The sequence below is a fragment of the Canis lupus genome, chromosome 5, assembly GCF_003254725.2.
Source record: "Canis lupus dingo isolate Sandy chromosome 5, ASM325472v2, whole genome shotgun sequence".
NCBI lineage: Eukaryota > Metazoa > Chordata > Mammalia > Carnivora > Canidae > Canis > Canis lupus.
The window spans coordinates 24,218,913-24,231,551 of NC_064247.1; the positions used below are offsets into that span (position 1 = coordinate 24,218,913).

At 39.9% G+C, this 12,639-nt stretch overlaps 1 protein-coding gene across 4 annotated transcripts in view; it reads right to left on the reverse strand.

Annotated features, from left to right (window-relative positions):
* Window positions 1–12,639, reverse strand: part of ATM (ATM serine/threonine kinase) — a 116,652-nt gene that overhangs the window by 11,243 nt on the left and 92,770 nt on the right. For all 4 annotated transcript variants that reach the window (XM_049110009.1, XM_049110011.1, XM_049110010.1 and 1 more), the window contains 9 exons: window positions 12,333–12,446; window positions 11,828–11,986; window positions 11,251–11,389; window positions 10,144–10,226; window positions 8,146–8,286; window positions 7,228–7,344; window positions 3,766–3,915; window positions 1,556–1,721; window positions 133–219 (listed from right to left, as the gene is read on the reverse strand). In XM_049110009.1, coding sequence (XP_048965966.1) covers window positions 133–219; window positions 1,556–1,721; window positions 3,766–3,915; window positions 7,228–7,344; window positions 8,146–8,286; window positions 10,144–10,226; window positions 11,251–11,389; window positions 11,828–11,986; window positions 12,333–12,446 — 1,156 coding nt within the window. The remainder of the gene's footprint in view (window positions 1–132; window positions 220–1,555; window positions 1,722–3,765; window positions 3,916–7,227; window positions 7,345–8,145; window positions 8,287–10,143; window positions 10,227–11,250; window positions 11,390–11,827; window positions 11,987–12,332; window positions 12,447–12,639) is intronic.

Consider the following 12,639-nt stretch of genomic DNA (forward strand, 5'->3'; position numbering starts at 1 on the left):
TTTTTTTTTTTTTTAAACATTTATTACTTTGTTCTATTTGTCTCCATAACATTCTGGGGGCAAATATTATTTCTTAAGACCAAATATTTAATAAATAGAATACAGATGCATCTCTAATCTTTTATTACTTACCCAAATCTATATGTACAAGTTCTGCAGACTGCTCATTTATCAAGATATTCTGCACATGTCGATCACCAAGTCCAAGTATGTAACCAACTGGGGAAAATAACAACAAACCAACCTGAAATCACTGGTATCATCTATTTCTAGAAAGCATTTAGCCATAATTTCTACTAAGACCACTGACAACTTGATTTTTAAGCAGCATAGGCTATTCAGCTTAAAGGATAATATGTACATACTTGCCACTTTCAGTCAAATCTTACTAGCTGTTTTCATTAGTATGCATTTTACAAATCCTAGATGATGTGCTAAAAAAAAAGCTTCCCCCTTACTAATAAATATGCACTTAAAAATATTTGTTCTTTGAAAATTACTGTAGTTAAAGTTGAGACCTATTATTGAGAAGGGTCAAAGCAGGGCATTATATGCACTCAACTATTAAGTACACTTTTAAATTGAGAAGACTATGGGTAAGTTCTTCATTTTTCAGTGAAACTTTCTTCTGCTAAATGAATTATACTTAACATAAATTAATCATTAATTCATTTCATCAGGTATATGTCCAGGAAAAACTGCATTTCTGTTTTTAAGATAGATGTGGTATACCTGAGTACTTCTGACCTAATGGAAAACACCATGTGGTATGACAGAAAAAACAGTAGAGAGGGAGGGAGTGAGGACACCTATGCACCAGGCCAGCTTGGTCATTAATTGGGCCGACTTTCTTATTTAAAAACTCAATTTGTTGAATCAGATTAGTGATTCTCAATGATTCTACAAAGAAGAGCGTTTTGTAATTACCTAGAATTTGTTCAGAATATACACACCCTGCCTTTCTGGGGTATGCTACCTAAGAGATGGAGGGATGGTCTTTATTAATTAAAAAATCAATAGATTAGAAGATCTCTGGTGTTCAAATTAGTTTTTATACTCTAGAATTTTGCTAATTGCCCTGTCAAGCTATTCCAGTCTTTACCAATTAAAAAAACAAGGTCAAAATATGTATTATGCACTGCATATTTCAGTGCAGATCATGATTTTTAATCCAAATACAAAATTCTATTAAAAAGATTCAGTTATTGGGTGATAACAGAGATTCTGTGCTAAACAACAACAATAATTAAAGGAGTTAAATATAGCTATTGTGAGTTTTATGATTTCCCAAAGACGATCTCAGAAAATAACAGATGGAGGGAAGACTGAAAACACACCATGTTCACTACTGAATAAAGAAGAGCCGGACTTTTCTCTTTGGAGAATTCTGTCCTGCAAAAGCTCGGAAGAGCTACAGTTATGAGCCGAGGGTCGGGAGGAACACAAAGCATGATGATGGAACGAGGAGGGTGGTCTGGCTGACCAGCTCCATCAGCACCATCACCCCCAGGAAGCAGCTAGGGCACACCAGCTAATAAGATGGACAGAAGATTACCAATCGAGGAAGTGGCCACACTGCGAGTATAAGCCAGTCGCTTCTCAAACCAAACAGCTGGGTCCAAGAACTTTTCCATGCAGAAGTAACGGAAAACTGGCTGAAATTTTTGGCAGATATCCATGAAAGTTTCATATTTCTCTTCAAAAGACTTTTTTTGTACATCCTTTAAAAAGATCAAATATAAAATTTTCTCAATATTGTGTTCAACTACTTTAAACGTCTACTGAGAGTTTCTAAACAGAAAATAGTACGACAGATGCAGAGGCAACAGGTGAGTGAGGTACCATTCACCCCCAGGAAGCTAAGAGTCTGGTCAGGGAAACCGTGAATCTCAGAGGAGGAGGCACAGTGCCAGGGACTGTTTTAATTCAGTTCTAACCTGAATGATTCTGTAATCTGTGTGAAAGTAAACACAGAACAGCCAGAGGTGGCTCCAGATGGGCTAAGGAGGTTGCTCAGCACCAGGGCACAACAGGACACAGAGAAGCAAGAAGAATGGAAAAATTGCTGCAGGATGGTGAAGTCACTGACGTGTCTCAGATCCATCCTCTGATATCTTCTCACCAGGTAAGATTTTCCTGCAGCAAAGCTCTTCTACCTCAGTGGGCTCAACCCCCACCCATGTGATGACCCCACATCCTTGTCTCCAGGTCACATATCTTTATTAAGCTCCAGCTTCTCTGAATGCCCACTCAGCATCTTCACTTAGATCACGTCCAAACGCTTTACCTTCTCACCCTCAGCAAGCCTCCACCACCTCCTCTCTTCTATACAGTAAAGAGCCCCTCCATCTACCCCACCACCCAAAAACTGGGCATAACTGATTACTTTTTTCTCCCAACCCCCCTTCTAATCAGCAACCAAATCTTTTTTTTTTTTTTTTTTTTTTTTTTTAGCAACCAAATCCTATTTGCCTCCTTCATATTTCTGGTATATACCCCTTCTTCTCCATTCCTACTTGTATTAGTCTTAATTCAGGGCCTCCGTATCACGCCTCGAGTCAGCTTCTCAAAATGGTAGCCCACAGTGCTGTAAGTTCTTTCTCTAAAATGCAAATCTGGTGTCACTATCCTTCCCAAGAGTTTGGCACGGCCTACAGGACAAAGTACAAAGCTCTTAGGGTTCCATGAAGCAACCCTCCATTTTGTTATAACAACTACTGCTCCAGTCTCCTTTATCTCCTCCTCCTGCTTTCTCTGCCTATCCATGCCTCCTTCCCTTTGCTTCCGTGCTCCTCCTGCTTAGAAACCTGACTCAATCAGTAATCTCGGCTCAACAGCCACTGCCTATGAAGCCTTCTGAATCTGACTCCACTCCTGCCCATTGAAGGTAGAATGAACTACTTCTTCCCCTGGGTTCCCCTGGTACCCAGGACAGCATCCCATCACAACGCCAGTGGCAGCTTACTACTCATTTAAAAACATACATAACAGAAAACACAATAAGAGGGAAAGCAATGAATCTTAGGGTTGGATGAGAAGATTCAAATCCTTGCTCCACCATTAGCTCATTAACCTGGGTAAGTTAAATTTCTGAACTTCCTTACATTTTAAAGTGAGAGGGTAAAAAGGGGTAGGTATGATGATGACTAGTCCTAACATTCGTGAAGTGTCAGCACAGTGCCTGGGAGAAAGGACATGTCGGGTCAATGTCAGGCCACATGGCCAGCATAATGTGGCCAAGGTCTTAAAAGGTCTATTAGTTTTATATAAAAATTATTTCAGGGATCCCTGGGTGGCTCAGCAGTTGGGCGCCTGCCTTCAGCCCAGGGCGTGATCCTGGAGTCCTGGGATCGAATCCCACATCAGGCTCCCTGCATGGAGCCTGCTTCTCCCTCTGTTTGTGTCTCTGCCTCTCTCTCTCTCTCTCTCTCTCTCTCATGAATAAATATAATCTTTAAAAATATATATATATTTCATTATCTGTTTTTTGGTTTTAGTTAGTGTTTTGTTTAAATTAGCTTACCCCAGACTGGAAGGAAATTAACATTCCACCAAATGTTAAACCTCTCGTCAGACAAGAGTTGGCACTTTATATAGTTTAAAAACCTTCCTGTATCACACACACTTTCATGCTGGCGAGTGAGCTTTCTTAGGATCATCAGCTGATGAAGCTGAAGCATCGTGTACTCTTAACATTTGATAGCTGTCAGCTGTAGCAGCTGGCACATAATTTTGGAATAACTTAAATTTCTGAGTGTCACTCACCATCATTTTCTTCTGGCAGTGAAGGGCACTCAAGTCCTCTGGCCTGTATCTCTTATGAGCACCATTCTCATTGTTGACAAGAAACTCACCAATAGGGACGGTTCCCGTGCACCATTCGAGAACCCCGCTTCGCTGAGAAAGCGGAACCACCTGCATCAGAGGAGATACCTTTTGATTACTGGAAGCGTATCCAAGAACATGGGATGACTGCTCAACTACCAGAGTCAGTGGAGAGCAGCTCTTTCAATTGTCTTGCTATTTCTGTGTCGAGGGGAGTTAAGCAACAGAAAATACACATAGGCTCCAAGAATAAGATTTTCTAGCCTGTGGCTGAGACTCATGAGGACCTGCTCTGCTCCATCTCAGTAATTCCCTGAGAGGTAGGCCCTGCTATGGTTTTCAGCTTCATCTCATTGAGCCAGTTTCCTCCATTTAGCAGATGAATTACCAGCTTTCCTTATGCTTTTAATTTCAAACAATCTGAAAAACTTCACTTTGGAAAATAATGAATATAGTCTTAATACTAATATACTTTGTTAAGTAAATGTATTCTTGCTTCAGAGTCTTGTTTGCTACACCAAGAGGAAATGTATTCCTGAACATAAAATGAGCCAATCTTACTGGAAAAAATAAAAATTATGGCATATATATAAACATAAAGCAGAGAAAATGATATAAACAAACATCCTCTTACCCACTAAAAAACCTTATCAAATGTAAGATTTTTCTCCCATTTGCTGTTAAGAGATGAAGCTTCCTTTGTGATCCTTCCTGGCCGCATTTGTGAAGTTTTCCCCACAATTAGGATGACTGCTAACCTGAGCGTGTTCATGTATTTTTTTGGTATATTTTTATTTCAAGGCAATATATACATAAATAGTGGTAAACATTTAAATAAAAGACTGTTAAACTCAGTGAATGCCTCTGCAATTTGGTTTTTTTTCTCATTCAACACTATTTTACCATTAGGTGCATTGTATATGTAACCCTAAATCATTTGTTTTAACAACCATATGTTGTATAAGAATACCATAATTACCCACGTTATGCAACCTGCATATTAATTAAGACTTACTTCTTTGTGGATTTCCCTTTACTGCTGTGAGAACTAGTGGACAAGTGAATGTATCTCATTTTCTCGAGGGCATGTATACACCCAGGAACTCAATACCTGGGTCACAGGGTATGTGCATCTTCTCTTTAATCAACCAGATATTGTCAAATAACCATCCAAAGTGCTTATGCTGATTTAGCATCTAGTATTGTGCCAATCTGCAAAGTACACAATAGTATCTCACTGTGGTTTCTTTTTTTTTTTTTTTTAAAGATTTTATTTATTTACTCATGAGAGACACAGAGAGAGAGAGAGAGAGAGAGGCAGAGACACAGGCAGAGGGAGAAGCAGGCTCCATGCAGGGAGTCCGACGTGGGACTCAATCCCAGGCCTCCAGGATCACACCCTGGGCCAAAGGCAGGCGCTAAACTGCTGAGCCACCCAGGGATCCCCTCACTGTGGTTTCAATCCATATTTTCAGATGCTCAGTGATGCTCAGCAAAATTTAATGGGCTCACTGGCCATTCAAATATTTTCTTCTTGAGTTGTCTGTTTCCTTTACCCATTTTCTACTGACATATTAGTCTTTTTATAACTGGTCTGTGAGAGCTATTTATACATTCTGTATAGAAATCCCTTGTTATTAAGATTATAATAATCCTTTGTTGTTACTAGTATTATTATTAAAAACTAATTTTCCTTAGTTGGTCACTTATCTTTCTAGAATCTAATTCTATAAATTTTTTATTTTAACATACTCAAATATGCTGAACTGTTTTGCGTCTTGTGTCCTAAGGAGGCCTTTCATTAATTTATTAACTATGTTGAGAGTCTATTATGTGTTTAATAGAATAAAACAGGCATCTAAAAAAGTGAGTAAGAGGGGCGCCTGGGTAGTTCAGTGGTTGGGCATCTGCCTTTGGCTCAGGTCGTGATCCCAGGGTCCTGGGATAGAGTCCTGCATCAGCCTCCTTGCAGGGAGCCTGCTTCTCCCTCTGCCTGTGTCTCCGTGTCTCTCATGAATAAATAAATAAATAATCTTTAAAAAATAAATAAATAAAATTTAAAAAGTGAGAGACATGGTCAGAGAAGGTCTCTTTGAGGAGGGGACATGGAGAGAAATCAAATGAAGTACAGGAGGGAGTGCAGGGTCTGAGGGAAGACTATTCCAGGCCTGGGGAGTAAGGAGACCCTGAGCTGAATGAAACAAAACCGTATATCAGCCACAGCAGGCAAACCTGGTGAGCAGTGCACAGCAGGGAGATAACTGAGCATTGATCACAAGAAGGCAGCGCGGGAGAGCAGCAGACACAGCTGCGAGAGCAGCAGGGGCAAAGCACTTTCATTCAGGGATAAGTCAAGTCATCTGAATTCAGAACAGGAAAAGGACAGATTTATTCCATCTCAGATCTCGTAATCAGATCATCCTAGCTGCTGTGCATAAAACGAGCTATGGTGGGCCCAGGGAAGAAGGAAGGAGTTAGCAAGGCATCATGGAAGAGACGTGACTGCGGGGCAGGCACGGCAGAGGTGGCGCAACTGTGACTCGACGGACAGCAGACCAGCAGGGACTTGCTGATGGAACAGATGTGAGATCTGAGAGAGGCAGAGAGAGGGGAGATCAAAGGTTTGCTGATATTGCTACATGGTGTTTAGGAATTACTGCTAACTCTTAGCAGTGGGGACAGTACTGTGGTTCTGTTTTGTTTTCTTATATAACTATACAGTGAAATAAATGTTTACAGATGAAATGATCGGACATTTTGTTTCAAAATAATATTGGAGGGGAGGGGACAAGGGGAAGCAGAAATGAAACAAATTTATCCGTGAGCTGAGCACCAATGGAACTGGGTGACAAGGGAATTCATTACGTTATTCTACATACTTCTGTTTATGTTTGAAATTTCCCATAGTAGTAAAAGCAAAAAGAAAAGACTGCCTCCTGATTTTGGACTGAGCAACTGGGTAAAGGTTGAGGCATCTGCTGATCTGTGCAAGAGCAGTTGTTCTTGGTTTGGGGTTTGGCGGGGGAAAGCGGGGATGGGCAGTGGAGGTATTAATTAAAAGTTCTACTTTAAGCTTGCTGAGCCTCAGACCTCTACATAACTCACTCATCTTGTCAGGAACCAGCCCTTCCAAATTCTGTATGTGATCTGACAAAAGACTGCTTTTATAGACTAACTTAAGGGAAAAACAGGGTTCATTATTAGCAGGGAAGATGGCCCAAGGGCAAATGAACCAGGACCCTTGAGCCACCATCCACAACATGTTATTTTTCCAGTGACTCTGCCACACAGAACTTGCATGGCCCACAAAGTCTCCAGTGTGTACTCCCACAGCAAACACTGGCTTGAGCCCTAGTCTGCATAATGGCATCATATGGAGGAGCAGAAGCAGAAAGTCATCACCTTGTACGTGCAGATAGTCAGCTTCCTCTTCCTGGTCTCTGTGTTCCTCTGCAGTAATGTGTTACACATCTGGAAAACCTGCTGCATGACAGCGTCTTGTCTCAGGTCATCACGGCCCTTCGGAGTGATCACAGCATGTATCAGTGGGCATCATCCACTTTATTACAAAATCATGCAGCCAGCCACATGAGGACTACGAAAGGGCGCTCAGCAGTCAATCTGCACATCCTCACAGTCTCTTTAATAACTAAGACCTAACGCTATTCCCTCACTCAGAATGAGCTGTACCACTGGGCAGGCCGGACCAACCGGGAAAGATGCTCCCCCCCGCCCCTTGCCACTTCTGTCACTGGGCTAACTGGAGCTCCTGCTCGGGGGGTGCAGGGCACTGTCCTCTCTGCACTATCTCTTGGCGGCCCAGAGAGCTGGGGAGCAGACTAAGGGGACCACCAGCCCCTTGCTGATGCCTTCCACAGCAGTGGGGTGGGGTGGGGTAGGTGAGAGGGTGGGTGTACAGCACCGCCCTCAGGACTGCCCAAGCAAGAGCCTTGAGCCTGAGCTCTTCCAGGAACTAAGCAACAAGCACCTAATGGTTTCCTTAACAAGCTGCTTGTTAACCTCTTCATATCTGTACATTCTACTTCAATCAACTGTTAGAAGGATGGCCTTCCAGAGACACACAAAATTTAGGAAAAGCAATCGGCTTCTAGAAAATAATATATCTATATTCTATTAGTTTTCCTCACTAGCAATTTTTGAGAAGAGAAATAAAGGCTCAAATAAAATAAAATAAAATAAAATAAAATAAATAAGAAAAGAAAAGAAAAGGCTCAAAGCAGGATGTAAGTATCAATTACAGTTTTGCTTTGACTTTTTCCACTAAGCCACCAGGGACTGCATCACTGGAGGGAGCCTCACCTTGACAAGCTGTCTCCTTTCCTTGCCATCAGACCCCAAACAGTCTATTATTTTCGGTAAATTTAGACCTCCTGCTAAACGAAATTCTGCTTTAAATGACTGTACAGTCACCAGATTTCTGTATTCTCCTGTGGGGTCCACCTAATAAAACATATAAATGAGAGAATAGGCCAGGTGTACTATGTGCTTTTAAAGAATAATGAAATATACACAACAATTTTAATATTAAATAGAGGGATGTATGACAGTGTATTGCAGGTTAAGAGCTCAAGTGATAATTTACTTCTTGTTTAAATGAAAGAAACAAAATTCAACACTGGAAAGGTTTATCAAGTCACACAAGTCAACTCCCTAAGCATCTCACTGACCCTGGGGTGCACGGTGTTAGAACAGTGTTGCCAAAAAGCTTCTAAAGAACCTGGTTTCAGGTCTCACCACTGACTTTGTCTATGTTAAGTCCTCTGAGAAACAGCAAATGTCTCACAAAAACACGTGAGGTAAAGTTTAGAAAAGTGTACAGGGTGGTCTGCTAGGCTGAACTGCTAATACCTTTGCCAGTGTAGCTGGAAAGGTATTAGTTAATCCATATGACGAAGCTACATTTTTTTTTTTAAGATTTATTTATTTATTCATGAGAGACAGAGAGAGAGAGAGAGAGACAGGCAGAGGGAGAAGCAGGCTCCATGCAGGGAGTCTGACGTGGGACTTGATCCTGGGTCTCCAGGATCAGGCCTGCCGAAGGCGGTGCTAAACCGCTGAGCCACCTGAGCTGCCCTGAAGTTCATTTTGAATAAAAAAACTACGTATACTAAGAATGTAGTTAAATGATCTTTGTTTTTAAGTTTTTTAAGTTTTTATTTTGGGAGAAGAAATGTGTGGGAAATATCAGAAAGGGAGACTGAACACAAAGACTCCTAACTCTGGGAAATGAACTAGGGGTGGTGGAAGGGGAGGAGGGCGGGGGTGGGGGTGAATGGGTGACGGGCACTGAGGGGGGGGCACTTGACGGGTTGAGCACTGGGTGTTATTCTGTATGTTGGCAAATTGAACACCAATAAAAAATAAATTTATTATTTAAAAAAAGTTTTTATTTTAATTCCAGTTAGTAAACATAGTTATTAGTTTCAGATGTACAATACAGTGATTCAGCACTTCCATACATCACCTGGTGCTCCTCACGACAGGTGTGCTCCTTCATCCCCATCACCTGTTTTCCCCTTCCTCCCACCCTCCTCCCCTCTGGTGCCCAGCAGTGTGTTCTCTAGAGTGAACAGTCCATTACTACACTATAACCTCTATTATTATACACATCTTTACTAATGTGGCATTTCTAGCAATAAAATATCACCACAGCATAGCTAAAAGTATTACCTATATTATAGTTAATTTATTTTTTTTATTTTTTAAGATTTATTTATCTATTTATGATAGACATAGAGAGAGAGAGAGGCAGAGACACAGACAGAGGGAGAAGCAGGCTCCACGCCGGGAGCCCGATGCAGGACTCGATCCCGGGACTCCAGGATCGCGCCCAGGGCCAAAGGCAGGCGCCAAACCGCTGAGCCCCAGGGATCCCCTATTACAGTTAATTTAATACTATAACACATACTGTGTTACTTGATAGGATAATACATGACAGTCAATACATTCTAACACACAGACTTTTTAAAATATAAAGCATTTAGGGACTTTCTTGCCAAGTTAAAAATTAATCTTAGCATAAGCACAAAGAATCTTTTCTTCTTTTGGCTAATGAAGGTGAGTCTACAGACCTTCCCAAGGAAGATGGGAGGTGTGAAACTGATGGAACAAGAAAAGAAAGCAGGAGAGTTCTGTAAGTGTTTGAAGGCTTAGGTAAAGGAAGTCTATGGAGAAACTATAGGCTGAAACAAATGGAAGTGCCAATTTTTAAACCACTTTTGCTCTATTTCAAATGGTTAACCCAAGTAAGAGGAATTTAGTTCAATAATAAAGTCAAGATGGTTAATAGTAAATTACCTTAATTTCCATAGTTGGAACAACAACATCTTCTAAATTCTTCAGTTTAGTGATTGGCTGGTCTGCTGGGATATTGATGCCTTCTATATAGAAAAGAAAGAGGTTCTGGTGACAACTACAAGCTGAGGAAAAGCTCTGAAGTTAAAGCAAAAGAACTTAGCAGATAACACAGACCCCAAACCTGTGGCTGATCTGCAGTTCAGGCTTCGACCCAGAAATGAAGACCTGGGGCTTGAGACACAATGTAGCTCAGGGCCAGAGCAGGACAATGGCTGACATGGCTTACAAGTGACCTTACACTTGACCTTGGCTTACACATGATCTTGCATAAGACCAGGCTGAACACCTTATGATAATCACACAAGAGTCTGCACAGCACATAGATAATTTATTCCTGCCATATTACTATTAAATGTAACCAAAGGAAGTGACAATCAATGTGTTTTGTTGGCTTAGAGGAATATGAGAACCCTCATTCTTATTTTCAAGTATTAAGAATTTAAATGCAAAGACCTGATTCTGAACAGAAAAAGGAATACAATTGTTAAAATATGGGCAGAGAGACTTATAAGTACATACACATAACCAAATATTACAGCACCTGATAATTATTTGAACAGCACAGCAAGAAGAGCAAAGGATTACATGCAAGGCATTCTAACACGTATGGAGGAAATGATAAAGGCTTGTCATTTTTAAGACCTTGCATTTGCACAGTGAGTAACCAACATCATTTTCAGAAAGCTTTGATGCTGAAAACTGTCAGTTATTCAGTTATTTTAATGGACTTGCCTCTATGCAATTAATTCTCTGCAAAAAGTATTTTGTACCAAGAGTCTCCCAGAAAAATCAAATCATTAATTTAGTGCAATCATGTATTACCAGATAGATATAATATATTAAAGGAAAAGTGACTAGGGGTTTTTGAAGTTACTAGATAAAAATTCAGCTATAGACCATGCAGTGAATTGTAATCTTAAGGACTTTCATGTCTGCAATTAATGTTATGTATGTAAGTTAGAGAGATTACATATTCGGTGCTATAATTAATATATCCATACAGAGAAAAACAGCATAAAAGCAACACTCATTCTTCCAAACACCTACTTCTCTGAGTCTTCCACTGAGCGGCATCTAAGTTTGCTAATATGATGTAAGCATCACAAAGTGCTTCCACACTTCTGACCATATGAGGTCTCCGACTTCTGATAGTGTGGATTATTCTGTTTGCAGCCTCTGTTCGATCCTGTTCATTAAAAAAAAAAAAAAAATTACATAAAGAAATACCCAACACTTGAACTTTTCAGAGTTATAACAAAAGGAAAAGCAAAATTTATGCACTAATCTAAACACTGGAAAGACTATAATCCCTCAAAAATGAAAATAGTGACCTTCTGAATGAAATACTCAAAGGTTCAATAATATCAATAGTAAAGGACTTGGGTGTGTTTTGAAATCTATTTTTTCTTTGCTCAATGCTGTGAGGAAAAAAAGTATTGGTATCTACTATGTTTGGAGAATATTCAGGAATTTGGAACCAGCTTTAAGTAGAATAACAAAGGATTTAAAAACTGAATACAGTTAGCAACACACATTCTTAGAATCTCTGAGATTTAAGAAAGGAATATTGCAGGAAAATATAAATACTACAATTCAAAAAGGTATGTGTATTTAATCCAAATACCTCATCAAGCTGAGAGCTTTGTTTAGGTGCATTTTTAGTTATTCTACTCCTTCTTGCTGCCTCTGGTTTGGTCAAAAATTCATCTTTGTTTGCATTTGCTAAGGCCAGTATAATAAACAAAGTGTGATGGGGGTGCTCCATTGAAATTCTAGAGATAAGCTGTTAGAAAATAAAGAACAATTAGTTTTATGCAACCAACCAACCAACCAACCAAGAATAGGAAATCCGTAACATTTTTCATTCTGTTTGGCATTAAAGAGAAGTGTATCTCTACCACATACTGCCGTGGGTAGAGTATGTGTGTGACACGAAGGAAGGATAGGAATGACAGGAAAACTAAGTAACTTATACGGGGTGAGCCAAGACAAAAGGAAATTTTTATTTCCACCCCCTTAAAGCATAATAAATATGAATGACTATTTTTGTATTTTCATTTCCTAGAGTGGAACAGTAATATATAACATGAAAGGAAAGCAACTGTGTTTTGATTTTCAGGTTTACTTACATTATTGAGGACTTCATGAAATCCTAGGCCTCCCATCATTTTGGTCCCCATTCTGGCAGCCAACTGGTACATGAGAGGCAAAAATTTATATGATGGAATCTTCATTCCATCTCTCTACCATTAAAAAAAAAAAAAAAAAACTTTAAGAAATAATGTATTTTTTAAAATTTATTTTTTATTTTTATTTTATTTTTTTAAGATTTTATTTATTTATTCATGAGAGACACACAGAGAGAGAGGCAGAGACACAGGCAGAGGGAGAAGCAGGCTCCATGCAGGGAGCCCGATGTGGAACTCGATCCCAGGA